At 37.0% G+C, this 17,459-nt stretch overlaps 1 protein-coding gene across 3 annotated transcripts in view; it reads right to left on the bottom strand.

Moving 5' to 3' along the window:
- The window catches only part of LOC145249497 (ras-specific guanine nucleotide-releasing factor 2-like), a 1,106,705-nt gene that overhangs the window by 304,203 nt on the left and 785,043 nt on the right, over positions 1-17,459 (bottom strand). For all 3 annotated transcript variants that reach the window (XM_080111105.1, XM_080111106.1, XM_080111107.1), the window contains exon 9: positions 9,203-9,320. In XM_080111105.1, the coding sequence (XP_079967231.1) occupies positions 9,203-9,320 (118 nt within the window). The remainder of the gene's footprint in view (positions 1-9,202; positions 9,321-17,459) is intronic.

Below are 17,459 nucleotides of genomic sequence, written 5' to 3'. Positions count from 1 at the left end.
GACTAGACAAGCAACTACGTCAAGCTAGGATCTTCTTCCTCTCCAAACCCTCACATATCGGCAGTAGACAGAGCAAACCTGTCTTTTACAGATGAGTGGGTTAGAAGAATTACTGCTACACTCCCCCCTATGATCATACATGGAACACTCGGCGGGGGTGTGATGGTGGTGGTGGTGGTGGGGGGAGGCTTTTGCGCCGCGTGCAAATGTCATTGGATGAGCCATCATCTACATCCACACTGGGTGTCTGCTCACCCAGCATCTCATTGATGGTCTAAAATCTCTCACTTCCAAGAAAGCATATCAGAGTAGGCCCGGTCGCACTATGAGTCGCAGGTATTTTACAAGGCATAGCATTCCATCAACTGATATATTCTGCGTACTCCCAGTCACACATCCCACTCCATACTTTGTGGTACACCGTCCGTGCAGATGGCACCACCCACACTCAGAGAGCGCGTTCAAAATGAATGGTTCTGTCTAGAGCACAATTGCACCATGATACTTGACTTTTTCATTTTGAACTTTAAGAGAAGCCATTATTTACAGATGATTTTATAAATTCAACAGTTCAATGTAGACCAAGCATGTGAAGCTTTCTCCTGCTATACTACGGGAAAGCGGAGTTACTAGAGCAGGCAATCAATCGATTTGATTGAAAAATGACCGCTTTCACCGGTTTCGATGACAATAATAGTATGGGGGGGGAAATTTGTTGATCTTCATTCGATCCTGGGCAACGCTGGATCTCACTGCTAGTATATACACACATTCATATATATATATATATATATATATATATATATATATATATATATATATATATTAATGTTGGGACAATTAATCAGAATCGGAAGTGGAAATCGTAGCTTTTCGGGGTATCGGAATCGGGAAAATTTGAGCCTATTTTCCGGTGCCAAAACCGACTCCTTTAACCATCTATTTTATTTGATTTTGTTTTTATAAAACGTTTTCCACTGCTTGTAGTAATAATAAAATAATAAATATTTATTGATTTAAACTTCCAGTAAGACTAAATTTCTAGACCAACCCCTCCCCTCACAAGAGTATTTTTACGTTTGAGAAAATACATGCACATTTAAGATGTGTTTTGATAGTAATCGGGACAAAATAACAACTTTATAGTATAATATTTAGAGATTTATAAAAAATCGGAATCGGTAATTGTATCGGAATCAAAATCGTGAATTTTGTACAGAAGAGGTAATTGTTTCGGAATCGGGAAAAAATATTGGAATTTTCCCATCACTCATAAAAATATTGGAATCGCCCCATGACAATATATATATATATATATATATATATATATATATATATATATATATATATATATATATAAAGGGGTATATATATCAGGGGGTATCATTTTTCTTTCGAGACTGAACAGAGGCATTGATGCCTCTGTTCAGTCCCGAAAAAAAAATGATACCCCCTGCAGGGGCATCTGCATGTGTAATTGTGAGACAAAGGTTGTGAAATCCTCAGCCATACCTCTCCTGAATCGGCACTATTTGAATCCAGTGGCAAGCAGAAGCCCAGGGCAACCGGAAACAATGCAGAGATAAGCAGAGAGCACATACAGCATTTGGAAATCCCAAGTTGCCACCCATTTAGTACTGACCAGGTCTAATATTGCTTATATATATATATATATATATATATATATATATATATATATATATATATATATATATATATATACACACACATTATATATATATATACACACACATTATATATATATATATATATATATATATATATATATATATATATATATATATATATATATATATGAGAGAAAGAGGGGGGGAGAGGAAGTATATGAGAACAGGCAGACATCTGTACGGGTCAAGTCAAATCTCCAGAACTTATGTCCGGACAGAGCATCAGCTCTTCCGGGATTCTTCTCTCTATCCCTCACCCCTCGACCACCTTTAATCTTCGTTACTATCTGCATCCTCCCCCATCCCAATATTCTTAACAGCTATAGACCGCTACCAAGCTTTGGCAGAAACAACATAATTATATTTATACACAGACCTCGGTTAAATTGAAGATATCACTGTGTCATGGCGGCCAAATCTGAAGTTAGATAGTTTGTGCCCCCCCCCAATCTCCATTATATTTTTGCCTGTTTTTCTTTCACCGGTTTCGATGACAATAATAGTATGGGAGGGTGGAAAATTTGTTGATCTTCATTCGATCCCGGGCAACGCCTGATCTCACTGCTAGTATATACATACATTCATATATATATATATATATATATATATATATATATATATATATATATATTAGTGTTGGGACAATTAATCAGAATCGGAAGCGGAAATCGTAGCTTTTCGGGGTATCGGAATCGGGAAAATTTTTCTTTGTTTTCATATTATTTCATATGTGTATTGTACAATACCCGTCTTAGTGTAGGTAAAATATACTTTTTGCTCAAGATCGCAAATGATAGTCATCAAAATTCCTCAATATACAACTTATTTTGGCTGAGATAGTAATTTTGTAATTGTCAGTGAATTGTTTTGATCTCAAATATAATGCTGATCAAAACAGGAAAACAAATAAACACATATCTAAAGAAATTGCAGAAACACTAGAGGATGACCTCCAATCTGTAGCGGAATGGGGACAAAAATGGATGGTCACATTCAATGCCGCCAAGACTAAACTAGTTTCATTCAATAATTACAAGAAACCTTCTCTACCACCTATAGCAATGGCCAAAAACACTCTTTACCTGAGAGTACATCTTTCAAACTCCTTGGCCTAACGTTCACAGGAAACATGAGTTGGAACAATTACATTGAAGGCATTGCCAGGGCCACTGCAAGGAAGGTGGGCTCTCTCTACTGTGCTAGAAAACTACTAACACCCAAAAGTATCCTGTACCTCTATAAGGCCACCATTCGCTCATGTATGGAGTATTGCTATCATATTTGGGCTGGTGCATCTGCTACTAGTCTCTCGCTCCTTGACAAGGTTCAAAAGAGAGTCGCAAATCTGATAGGCCCTGAACTGTTATCTAAGCTTCAGCCTCTGTCCCATCGATGAAACGTTGCATCCCTCTGCCTGTTCTACAAGTATTTTAATGGTGAATGCTCTGACGAACTGCAAGCACTTGTGCCCCCACGACGTGAACACTCTCGACAAACCCGACAGGCTGCTAAATCCCACTCCCACACTGTAGAGATCCCTAGATGTAAAAGATTTTTCTACTCCAGTAGTTTCTTCCCCAGAATCGCTAGACTTTGGAATTCCATTCCCGGTCCCTGCTTCCCCAACTGTACTGACGTGCAGAAGTTCAAGTGCAACATGAACCGGCATCTTGCTGCCCACATCCCTACATAGTACCCCAGTAGTTGTTGCTAAAAAAACAAAAAGAAAAACAACCTGCAGAAAAAAGAACTGAATTAAAGATTGGCGTTCACAGCTAAAATTAGTCATATCTTCTAATTTAGAAGCGCATATTCCGAGTATATATTTAGATGATTAGAAAACAGAGCATTTTGAAATTATATATTTGCATGACAATAAAAAATAGCATTTTAGGAGTATATATTTGGATGACGTTTATATTAAGCATATTGGGAGTATATATTTGGATGATGAAAAATAGAGCATTTTGGGAGTAGATATTTGGATAAAGATAAAGTAAAGCATATTTGGAGTATATACTTGGATGACGTTCAAATAAATCATATTGGGAGTATATATTTGGATGATGTTCAGATGTAGCATATTGGGAGTATATATTTGGATGACGTTCAGCTCTAGCATATTGGGAGTATATATTTGGATGACGTTCAGCTCTAGCATATTGGGAGTATATATTTGGATGACGTTCAGATGTAGCATATTGGGAGTATATATTTGGATGACGTTCAGCTCTAGCATATTGGGAGTATATATTTGGATGATGTTCAGATGTAGCATATTGGGAGTATATATTTGGATGACGTTCAGATGTAGCATATTGGGAGTATATATTTGGATGACGTTCCGCTCTAGCATATTGGGAGTATATATTTGGATGACGTTCAGATGTAGCATATTGGGAGTATATATTTGGATGACGTTCAGCTCTAGCATATTGGGAGTATATATTTGGATGACGTTCAGATGTAGCATATTGGGAGTATATATTTGGATGACGTTCAGCTCTAGCATATTGGGAGTATATATTTGGATGATGTTCAGATGTAGCATATTGAGAGTATATATTTGGATGACGTTCAGATGTAGCATATTGGGAGTATATATTTGGATGACGTTCAGATGTAGCATATTGGGAGTATATATTTGGATGACGTTCAGCTCTAGCATATTGGGAGTATATATTTGGATGATGTTCAGATGTAGCATATTGGGAGTATATATTTGGATGACGTTCAGCTCTAGCATATTGGGAGTATATATTTGGATGACGTTCAGCTCTAGCATATTGGGAGTATATATTTGGATGATGTTCAGATGTAGCATATTGGGAGTATATATTTGGATGATGTTCAGATGTAGCATATTGGGAGTATATATTTGGATGATGTTCAGATGTAGCATATTGGGAGTATATATTTGGATGACGTTCAGATGTAGCATATTGGGAGTATATATTTGGATGACGTTCCGCTCTAGCATATTGGGAGTATATATTTGGATGATGTTCAGATGTAGCATATTGGGAGTATATATTTGGATGACATTCAGATGTAGCATATTGGGAGTATATATTTGGAGGACGTTCAGATGTAGCATATTGGGAGTATATATTTGGATGACGTTCAGCTCTAGCATATTGGGAGTATATATTTGGATGACGTTCAGATGTAGCATATTGGGAGTATATATTTGGATGACGTTCAGCTCTAGCATGTTGGGAGTATATATTTGGATGATGTTCAGATGTAGCATATTGGGAGTATATATATTTTGATGATGTTCAGATGTAGCATATTGGGAGTATATATTTGGATGATGTTCAGATGTAGCATATTGGGAGTATATATTTGGATGACGTTCAGATGTAGTATATTGGGAGTATATATTTGGATGACGTTCAGCTCTAGCATATTGGGAGTATATATTTGGATGACGTTCAGCTCTAGCATATTGGGAGTATATATTTGGATGATGTTCAGATGTAGCATATTGGGAGTATATATTTGGATGACGTTCAGATGTAGCATATTGGGAGTATATATTTGGATGACGTTCAGATCTAGCATATTGGGAGTATATATTTGGATGACATTCAGATGTAGCATATTGGGAGTATATATTTGGATGACGTTCAGCTCTAGCATATTGGGAGTATATATTTGGATGACGTTCAGCTCTAGCATATTGGGAGTATATATTTGGATGACGTTCAGCTCTAGCATATTGGGAGTATATATTTGGATTATGTTCAGCTCTTGCATATTGGGAGTATATATTTGGATGATGTTCAGATGTAGCATATTGGGAGTATCTATTTGGATGACGTTCAAATAAATCATATTGGGAGTATATATTTGGATGACGTTCAAATAAATCATATTGGGAGTATATATTTGGATGACGTTCAGATGTAGCATATTGGGAGTATATATTTGGATGACGTTCAGCTCTAGCATATTGGGAGTATATATTTGGATGATGTTCAGATGTAGCATATTGGGAGTATATATTTGGATGACGTTCAGATGTAGCATATTGGGAGTATATATTTGGATGACGTTCAGATGTAGCATATTGGGAGTATATATTTGGATGACGTTCAGATCTAGCATATTGGGAGTATATATTTGGATGACGTTCAGCTCTAGCATGTTGGGAGTATATATTTGGATGACGTTCAGATGTAGAATATTGGGAGTATATATTTGGATGACGTTCAGCTCTAGCATATTGGGAGTATATATTTGGATGATGTTCAGATGTAGCATATTGGGAGTATATATTTGGATGACGTTCAGATGTAGCATATTGGGAGTATATATTTGGATGACGTTCAGCTCTAGCATATTGGGAGTATATATTTGGATGATGTTCAGATGTAGCATATTGGGAGTATATATTTGGATGACGTTCAGATGTAGCATATTGGGAGTATATATTTGAATTACGTTCAAATAAAGCATTTTGGGAGTATATATTTGCATCATGATAAAATAAAGCATATTCGGAGTATATATTTGGATGATGTTTTAATATAATGTATTGGGAGTATATATTTGGATGACGATAAAATAGAGGATAATGGAAGTATATATTTGGATGATAAAATAGAGTATATTGGGAGTATATATTTGAATTATGATAAAAAAGCACATTTGGTGTATATATTTGAGTGACGTTCATATAAAGCATATTGGGAGTAAATATTTGGATGACGTTCGATTAAGGCATATTTGGAGTATCTATTTGGATGGCGTTCAGATAAAGCATGTCGGGAGTATATATTTGGATGACGATGAAATAGAGCTTATTGGGAGTATATATTTGGATGACGATAAGGCATAGATTAATTGTTGAGTCCCAGATCAAGTGACGATGAGGCGGTCAACTATTATTTCAGACAGCCACATGGATCACAGATACAAAAGGTGTGATTCAGAAGTCAACAGCCTCTTTCCCCCCCTATTCAGGCAGACTGCAAAAATTGTAACATGCTTGCCAAATTGCTTGCTGACTTCTCTTATTCTAACAAAGGGGTAAGAACTGCTGTTTTCTGGGTCAAATCTATTCATTGAACATTCATCATTGAGTATTTTTGACTTTGAAGTAGTATTTTTTTAGCTCCTTACATCAAATGGTTTCCTGCCTTGTCTGGTGTGATTTCCATTGAATTTTTTTTTTTTTTTTTACTGAAATAAATAAATAAATCTCTATATAATGATAAAAGTGAGAATGTGTGTGTGTGTGTGTGTGTGACACTTCTTAACCTATATACTCAACGTATTTTTGGTCTACAGATTTGAAATTTGGTATATAAGGGATTCAATCATATGGAAAACTTTTTAATCCGTTTTCATCTGGAAAAAAGTGCTGCTAAGGGATCAAAACTGAAAAATTGGTATGTAGGGGTTGTCAAATTTTTATCTGTCACCTTTTTCCCGAACTCGCATGCGCGGCCAGAGAACATGACAGCTTCTTTATTTCAAGAATAAATAGGTTTGAAATCACTTTTTAAAAAACCGTGTCAAGCTGGTCTAATGGTTATCGTACTTGATTCACTGTCTTTATGTTTTGGTTTTGATTATGCCATACATGCAACTGGTTGTGAATATAATATTTCCTGGGAACTTTCTCCTTTGGAAGAAGACAAGCTTAACCAAGCGAGGGTGAATATTGCTTTGTGTCATTTCTAATAACAAAGTTTTTTTTTTTGTTTTGTTTTGTTTTACATAGGCATCACCACTTATCAAGGCCAAGCGGCCACTCGAAGATAAGGGTTAAAGAGTGTACAGTAGAAATTGGACAATATAATAATCGTTAGTAATGGAAATTCGGTAAATTTGTTAACAAGTGAAACGGCTCATCAGGAACTTGTTTACGTTAGATTTGAAGACAACCATATTGTAGCCAGCTGGAAAGCAAGAAAACGGAAGACAATTCCATAGGCGTGCAGTTCTAAGAAAGAAGCTTTGTTCATGGAATCTACGTTTAGGTTTAGGCACAAATAATGAGTGGGGGGAATTATTGATAGTGTTTTCAGCTAGACGAGTGTTTCTTGTGAAAGTTTGGCGAGGGGGGACCATAGACTGAAGCTCAGTCGAACACTTTCCATGAAAATAACGATACAGTAGAGACAAACTCGCAACATCTCTTCTGTGAGATAGAGGTTGCAGGGAAGAGAAAAGGATATTTCCTACGAGGCTACAAAGTCTATTTTGAATTCTATCAAGGCAGGACAAGTCCTTTCTAGCAGCTCCTGTCCATATGTGGCAATAGTATTCCATCCTTGGACGTACCTGGCTCTTACATAGATAGAGAATTGCATCAGCAGTGAGATATCTACTGGATCGATAGAAGGATCCCACCATTTTTCCAGCGGCCTTGGCAACAGATTTGATGTACCTGTTCCATTTAAGATCAGGAGTAAAGGTCAAACCCAGGAGCTTGTCAAAACTTGAGGCCTCCTCAAAACGAGAGCCATTCATTTCAACTGATGCCAGATGGGGATCAGAACGTTGATGATGTAAAGAGAGAAGCTTGGTTTTTAGATGCATTAAAAGTAACCAGCCACTCCTTTCCCCATTGTACCAATTCTGTCTTGTGTGGCCTGTTGCTCAAAAAGGATGCTTATAACTGCATCAAATCTAGTCAAAAAAAAAAAGAAATACGATAATTGCAAGTTTGTGGTGACTATGGTGAAGGAAGTAACGTGGTGAAGGAAGTAACGTGGTGAAGGAAGTAACGTGGTGAAGGAAGTAACGTGGTGAAGGAAGTAACGTGGTGAAGGAAGTAACGTAATGAAGGAAGTGAGATTAGGAAAGTAAATAATGATGCTGACTAATGTGTTTTTATTACTTTTTTTTTTACTCTTTTTCATCCCAAACAAGGCATGTTGCCACTTGAAAAGTAAGAGGCTACTATTTGAGATAATGTCTAACAGGGGACTGTAGGGAGCAGTGACATGTCTATTTACATTATGTTTAAATTTTGGCATGGATTACCGTCAGAAAAACAGAAAACAGGGAGGGAATTCCAAAATCTAGCAGTTTGGATGAGGAAACTATTAGAATAGAAGGGTCTCTGGCATCCAGGGAGCTCAACAGTAAAGGGGTGGGATTATGTAAGGTTTAGGGGGCACAAGTGCTAAGAGTTCATCAGAGCACATCTCATTAATGTACTAGTAAAACAAGCACAGGGATTCAATACTGCGGCAATGAGACAGTTGAGTTAGAATTTAGTCACTTCCATTTCACCACTTATCTTGTGGAAGGAAGTGACATGGTAAAGGAAGTGACGTGGTAAAGGAAGTGACGTGGTAAAGGAAGTGACGTGGTAAAGGAAGTAACACTACTGAATCCTGAAAACAAATGCCAGTAATAGAGTCAGACTAAAAAAAAAAAAAATAGTCGCATTATGTTTGATCATACAGACGTACTTTTCTTTCTTTTTTTTTTTTTTTTTTTTTTTTTTTTACCTGGACATCACACACGGGTACATGTAAGAGAAGACTTACCCTGACGAATAAAGGTTTGATTGACATCAAGCAGGATGTCACATCCTTCAACTATCATCCTTTCAACTGCTAGGTTTTTGCGTATATTCTCCGTTTCACTCACTTCATCATGCATTATCTGCAAGAGACAAAATTTAGAAATAAGTCACAAACGATTTGGGTTTTACCTTCAAAAAACATCTCTCGCTGTCATATCTACATATCTACAAAAGTGAGAATGTGTGTGTGTGTGTGTGAGGACACTTCTCAACCTATATACGCAACGAATTTTTGATCTACAGACTTGAAATTTGGTATATAGGATATTTAGATATGTGGAAAACGTTTAAATCGAAAAAAATGGCAGCTAAGGGATCAAAATTGAAAAATTGGAATTTTTATCCGTTTGTCAACGGTTTCATAAATGTACATGCATGAATCATTCACATGACGGATTCCTTATGTTAAGAATAAGTAGGTTTGAAAACACATTTGAAAGACCGTGTAAAGCTTGCCTAATGGTTATCGCACTTGACTCATGGTTTTTAGGTTTTAGTTTTGATCTCAGCTCGAGTATTTTTTTTTTTACTTACAAGACGTAAACTAATTTATTTATTGTGGACTATTATTCTCATCTTTCATAGTTGTTGTTTCGCCTGGCCTTCATTAGGTGGTAACCGTGACGGGATAGGAACTCCGAATCTCCTAACTGCATTCAGTAACTACTGCCATCCATAGTTGTTGTCGTCTCACCACGTTTTTGGCCAAGTAAAACTCTGGCTCGTTTGGGTAGGATTGAAACCGCTATCTTCCGACAATTCTCACCTGGAACCGTAGAGATTCAACGTCTCTACCCACTGCGCCATGAGCCCTGAAGGATAGAGACGTCTCTAGTGAGGGTGCCTGGCGTTTTCCGGGTGTTTGGAGGTGTGTGTGTTGGGGGGGGGAGGTTAAATCAAAACAAAATGGAAACAAAGAATAAGCAAAGTAATAAGCCTGTTTAAATATTATAAAATAAAAAAAAAGATTTTAAACTCCTTAAAAAATCGGAAAAACAAAAACAAAAAAACAAACGTGATGGGAAAAAAGAACGAAAAAAAATGGCATAAATAACTCTGTTTCAATATTAAAACTTTAAAAATCGAAGAAAAAAACATGTGAGCGATCGATGTTAAAACTTCTTAAAAAAAATGGGAAAACAAAAACAAAAAAAAAACAGCGAACGCAATGAAAAAAAAAAACTGTTTCAATATAAAAACTTAAAAAATCGAAAAAAAAAATCTTACATCTCAGCTTGAACGTACAATCTTAAAATAATGGCGCTGCTCGTTAACCGACTGAGCTATAAGGGCGCCACGGAAATTGGGTTGATTTTTTTTTTTTTTTTTTTTTTTTTTTACAAAGGCATCACCACATTATCAAGGCCCAGAGGCCACTCAAGGATAAGGGTTAAAGAGTGTACAGTAGAAATTGGTCAATATAGTAATCATTAGTAATGAAAATTTAGTAAATTTAATAACTTATATGGAACGGCTCATCAAGAACTTATTTACTTTAGACTTGAACACAACCATATTGTAGTCATCCGGAAAGCAGGAAAACATAAGACAATTCCACAGGCGTGCAGTTCTAAGAAAGAAGCTTTGTTCATGGAATCTACGTTTAGGTTTAGGCACAGATAAAGAGTGGGGGAAATTATTGATAGTGTTTACAGCTAGACGAGTGTTTCTTGTGAAAGTTTGGCGAGGGGGGACCATAGATTGAAGTTCAGTTGAACACTTTCCATGAAAATAACGATACATCAGAGACAAACTCGCAACATCTCTTCTGTGAGATAGAGGTTGCAAGGAGAAGAAAAGGACATCTCCTACGAGGCTACGAAGTCTATTTTGAACTCTATCAAGGCAGGACAAGTCCTTTCTAGCAGCTCCTGCCCAGATGTGGCAACAGTATTCCATCCTTGGACGTACCTGGCTCTTATATAGGTAGAGAATAGCATCAGCAGTTAGATATCTACTGGATCGATAGAAAGATCCCACCATTTTTCCAGCGGCCTTGGCAACAGATTTGATATACGTGTTCCATTTAAGATCAGGAGTAATGGTCAAGCCCAGAAGCTTGTCAAAACTTGAGGCCTCCTGAAGACGAGAGCCATTCATTTCAATTGATGACAAATGTGAATTAGAATGTTGATGATGTAAAGAGAGAAGCTTGGTTTTAGATGCATTAAAAGTAACCAACCACTCCTTTCCCCATTGTACTACGTGCTCAAGATCAGAGGAGAGAGAATTGGAGAGAACTTGGTCGTTTACTGTCTTAGATGTGGTACCATAAATGGTAGTGTCGTCAGCATAAATGTCTACAAATGATGTAAGGATATGATTTGGAAGATCATTAATGTAGATCAGGAAAAGAGTTGGGCCCAGGATGGATCCCTGAGGGACACCGGCATTAATACTGTGAGCTTCTGATTTTTGCCCCTCAACTACTACTCTTATGAACCTATCTGAAAGAAATGATTTAATAATTGAGAAGACTTTTCCAGCTATACCATAGCTAGCGATCTTATGAAGTAAACCTTTATGCCATACCCTATCAAAGGCTTTCTTTATGTCAAGAGCAATTGCCCTAGAAAGATTGCCACCGTCGAGAGATTTGCTAATCCTATGCGATATAACTGTAAGGACATCTGCTGTAGATCTAGCAGAACGGAAACCATATTGAGTGTCACTAAGAAGGTTATTTTTGTTGAGATGTTTGATCACTTCTGTATTTAACACAGATTCTAGCAACTTACTCATGACGCACAGGAGACTTATTGGCCTGTACTGAGAGGGGGATGAGCGATCACCTGAATTCTTAAATACAGGGCATACTGATGAGATTTTCCAGGGAGATGGGAAACTATTCTCCTTAAGACAACGTTTAAACAGTTTTGTAAGTATGGGCGCTAATTCAGGTTGAAGTTTTTTGAGTACTATAATTGGAATACCATCAGGGCCAGTTGCTTTACTCGAATCAAGGTTTTTGATTAGCTTGGCAACATCACGTACAGATATACGTATATCACATAGCGTGTTTTCTGATACAGGAGGAAATATTGGGGGTTGGCGGTCTTGGTCGCAAAGGGTAGAATTAGCTGCAAAGTTCTTGACAAAGAGTTTGGCTTTGTCTGATGCTGACGAGATTACCTCAGGTCCATTGATAATAGTTGGGATGGAGCACACGCTTCTGTTCAGGATTCTGTTTGCTATTTGCCAAAACTGTATAAAGTTTTTTTTTTACAAAGTGATCACCACTTATCAAGGCCCGGAAGCCACTCAGGGATAAGGGGTTATTGCATGTACAGTATATTAGTGTAGGGATTTAATAAAAGTGTCTACTTAAGGGGGCGGTTTATCAGGAATTTGTTTATGTTGGACTTGAAGACGGGTGTTTTTTATAAAAGATTGGTGCAGGGGGACTAGAGATTGGATCTCAGACGAGCACCTGCCATGGAAATAACAATAAAACAAAGATACGCTCGCAACGTCTCATCTGTGGGAGAGAGGTTGCAGGGAAGAGAAAAAGGGCATCCCCCACTAAGCCACGAAGTCTATTTTGTACTCTGTCAAGGCAGGATAGGCTATTTTTAGCAGCTCCTGCCCAGATATGGCAGCATTATTCCATCCTTGGGTGTACTTGGCTTTTATATAGATAGAGAATTGCATCAGTAGTGAGATATCTTCTGGAGCGATAGAAGGAACCCACCATCTTTTCAGCGACCTTGGCAACAGACTTGATGTATGTGTTCCATTTCAGATTAGGAGTAAAGGTCAAGCCAAGAAGCTTGTCAAAAACATGGGGCTTCTCCGAGACGAGAGCCATCCATTTCAATTGATGTCAGATGGGGATCAGAGCGTTGATGATGAAAAGATAGGAGCTTGGTTTTAGATGCATTAAAGGTAACCAGCCACGTCTTCCCAAACTGAACTACGCACTCGAGATCAGAGGAGAGAGAATCAGAGAGAACTTTGTCATTTACAGCCTTGATATGTTGCCGTAGATGGTCGTGTCATCAGCATAGATGTCAGCGAATGATTTAAGTATGTGTTTAGAGAGATCATTATGTAGATCAGGAAGAGAGTTGGGCCCAGGATGGACCCCTGAGGGACTCCAGCATTAATGCTGCAGGCTTCTGATTTTTGTCCATCAACCACTACTCTTATGAGCCTATCAGAGAGAAATGATTTAATGATAGAGAAAACATCTCCAATTATACAGTAGGTGGAAATCTTATGAAGTAGGCCTTTATGCCATACCTTGTCGAAGGCCTTTGATATGTCAAGAGCAATTGCCCTAGAAAGGAAGCCTTTGTCAAGAGATTCACTAATCCTATGAGATATAATCGTTAGCACATCTGCGGTAGATCTTGCAGAACGGAAACCATATTGCGTGTCACTAAGAAGGTTATTTTTGCTGAGGTGGTTGACTATTTCTCTATTTAATATGGATTCCAGCAACTTACTCATGACACACAGGAGACTTATTGGTCTGTACTGAGAGAGAGATAACTTATCACCTGAATTCTTAAATACAGGGCATACTGATGAGGTTTTCCAGGGTGTTGGAAAGCACTTCTCTTTAAGGCAACGCTTAAACAGTTTCGTAAGTATGGGGGCAAGTTCTGGTTGAAGCTTTTTTAACACTATAATTAGGATGCCGTCAGGGCCAGTTGCTTTACTGGAATCAAGGTTCTTGATTAGCTTGGCGACCTCATGCACAGATATTTGTATGTTACCTAGCATGTTCTGTGTTATAGGAGGAAATATGGGGAGTTGATGGCCTTCGTCGCATAGGGTGGAATTAGCTGCAAAGTTCTTGGCAAATAGTTTGGCCTTGTCTGATGCTGACCAGATGACCTCAGGTCCATTGATAATGGTTGGAATAGAATGCATACTTCTGTTCAGGATCCTATTTGTAATTTGCCAAAACTGGTGGGAACCAAGCTGCTGATCAGCTAGTTTGGATTTAATGGACTGAGCATATAGCTCTCTTGCATTTTTTATTACTCTTTTACAGTAGTTGCTGGCGTTCCTGAAAGCAGCTTTAGTCTCAGTGCATCTATTATGTTGGTAGCTATGGAAAAAGTGATTTCTGTGCGCGATAGCAGCAGCACATTCTGGGGAGAAACATGGCTGGCTGTTAGGTAGAAAAGTGCTCCATTGAGGGTGAAGGAATTAATGTTTTTAGTCAATTTTATATATTTGTCATCCGAAGGATGAATCTTGAAAACGATACTGATCTGGTGAAAATCTGTTGCCTCTGTCAAAATTTTTTGCGAGACATACAGACACACACACACACACACACACACACACACACACACACACATTTTGCCTTTTATATATATACTAGCTGGGGGGGGGTACCTGGCGATGCCCGGGTGTCTTGAGTTAAATCAAAACTCCGGCGGGGGTGTTAAATAATAATAAAAAAAATGTTTTGGTAGGTGAGTATGAGAATTGAACCCGTACCCTTGAATTAGAAATTAATGTGTGAAAAAAAAACAAAAAAACATGCTACGTTAACCATTGAGCCACGGCGACAGACAACGTTAAACAGGTGTGAATTTATTTAAGTATAAAAACAGGCGTGCGCAATAAAAGTTAACTCTGCTGCTTCCATTTGACCTAATTAAGAAGGTCAAAAAGTCACGCTGGACGTTTTTCCCGGCGCAATGCTGAGAACGTCCGTTTGAGTTTAGTTTCAGTTTATTTATACTAAAAAGCCCAATCAACACGCGAGAAGCCAAAATAGCAATAATTTTGTAAAAGTCAACGTAAATAAATCTATAAGCTACATGCGTTCCTAAATCCTACATATTATTATCTAGGACCTATATACACAGTTTTAAGCGATAGTAACGACCCCGGGAGCGTGTGCGAGAAAAGCCTTTTGAAGACATACACAAAATGGTAACACACATTTTGCCTTTTATATATATAGATAGACTAGCAAGGGTACCCCACGTCGCCCGAGTGTTTAGAGGTGTAAAAACATAGTTCTGGTACGTAGGTAGGCTCGAACCCGAACCCCTGAGGTCAATAGGCTGATAACTTACTGCCAAGCTACACGAGTAGAGAACTGAGAATAGGTGAAATTAGACGATTTAGAAGTTAAACGATTAAAAAAGTGACAGGTGCATAAATTGAAGGAGATCAAACATCACACCATAGGGGAATGAAACATACTTAACTTTGGCTGCGAGCCAGTTTCTGCATATGTCGTTTGTTTCCCCCAAGATGTTGGGGAAAACAGCTCCTCATAAAATGAGGAGCATCCAAATGACTAGCAATTGTCTGATGTAAGGGATTTCCCCGCATTGATCAAACCTCATTGCTTGTCTGGACGTCTCGCCATGAAAGGCTGAAAACACTCCTTCACTTTCGCAGTTTCACTTTTTTATATGGAAAAGCCAAAGAAACATGCGGAGAGTAAAAAATATGAAAATAGCGTGTAAAAGTCCCCCAAATTAAAGATACACGCAACCTCGTTTCATAAATCGTAGATATTATAATCTAGGTAGCATATAAAAGGTTCTAAGAAAGAGTAACAGCTCCGAGCGCCCCCCCCCCACTCCAACATCCTTTGCCGGGCATACAGAAAAAATGCACGCACACACACACCCACACATTTTGCCTTTTATGTATAGATATGACTAAGTCTGTCTCGGGTGGCCTGATACTCAAAAAGATTGCTTACAACTAGATTGCATTAACTCTAGTCAAAAAATTCAATAATTGTAAGTTAGTGGTGATCGTGATGAAAGAAGTGACGTAGTGAAGGAAGTAAAAAAGAAATTTGAAAAAAAAGGAAAAAAGAAAGAAAGAAGAAAGTTGAAAAAGGAAATTATATATTCACAACCAGTTGCATGTACGGCATAATCACGTTGAATGAAAGAAAGCAGGAAGAAAATGAAGGAAAGGCAAAGGTAAAACGAAAAAAGAAAGAAAAACAACAACAAAAAAAGAAAAAGAAAAGAAAGGAAAATGTATGGGATAAAGAAACAGGAAGGAACTAAAATAAAAAAAAAAAGGAAAGAAAATTGGAAAGTGGAAGAAAGAAATAAGAAAGAAAGAAAGAAATGGAGCAAAGACAAAAGAAAATGAAGAAAGCACAAAAGGTGAAGGAAAGAAGAAAGAAAAATAAATGAACGAAAAACAAAAGGAGGATAGAATAAAGTAGAAAAGAAAGAGAGAAAGAAAAAAAGTAGAAAATGAGTAATGGATAAAAAAGAATCTAAGTATGGAAAGAAAGAAGGAGTCTGAAGGAAAAATAAAATAAATAAAGAAAAGTGATAAAGAAAAGAAAAAATTGGAAAGAAAAAAGAAAAAAAGGAAAGAAGAAAGAAACAGAAAAGAAAGAAGGAAAAAAAAATAGGGAAAGTTAAAGCAGAAGAAAGAAGTTGGAAAGAAAAGAAAGGGAAGACAAGAAAAAAAGAAAGAAAATAGGAAAAAAGTGAATGAAGAAAAGAAAAAAAATTTTTTTTTAAAGCAGAATGAAGGAAGGGCAAAAAGGAAGAAGAGATTAAAAACAAAAATGAAAAATATTTAAAAAATAAAAACGAAAAAAATTTTAAAAAAATAAAAACGAAAAAATGTTAAAACAATAAAAACGAAAAAAATTTTAAAAAATAAAAATGAAAAAATTTTTAAAAAATAAAAAATTAAAAAAATGAAAAAAAAATTAAAAGATTAAAAAAAATAAAAACGAAAAAAATTTTAAAAATAAAAACGAAAAAAATTTTAAAAAATAAAAGATGAAAAAATTAAAATAAAAACAAAAATGAAAAATATTTAAAAAAGATAAAAGATGAAAATTTTTTTTTAAAAAGCAGTGGAGGGGGGGGGGCTTGAAGGAAATTGGGTGAGAAATACAAACTTTATTGTTTTTTTTGCAATCCTTTGAGATGAGTAATTTGTATATTTATTTATTTTGTAGACTATTATCCTCATCTTCGTAGTTGTTTCGCAACGTTTCGACCAACTTGTACTCAACGTAACTACCCCCGACAAACCCGACAAGCTAGTAAGTCTCATCCCTTTACAGTAGAGATCCCTAGGTGCAAGAAAGCCTTTTATTCCAATAGTTTCTTCCCCAGAACTGCAGGTCTTTGGAACTCCCTTCCGGGATTCTGCTTTCCCAACTGTACTAATATGCAGAAGTTCAAGTGTAATGTGAACAAACATCTTTCTATTCATCTCCCTTCATAATGCCCCTGCAAATTAAGTCCCTG

The sequence above is a fragment of the Euprymna scolopes genome, chromosome 28 (genome assembly GCF_053919585.1).
Source record: "Euprymna scolopes isolate OS-2025 chromosome 28, ASM5391958v1, whole genome shotgun sequence".
NCBI classification, from domain to species: Eukaryota; Metazoa; Mollusca; class Cephalopoda; order Sepiida; family Sepiolidae; genus Euprymna; species Euprymna scolopes.
The sequence above is the reverse complement of the archived record's forward strand: the minus strand, read 5'-3'. Positions and strand labels throughout refer to the sequence as shown.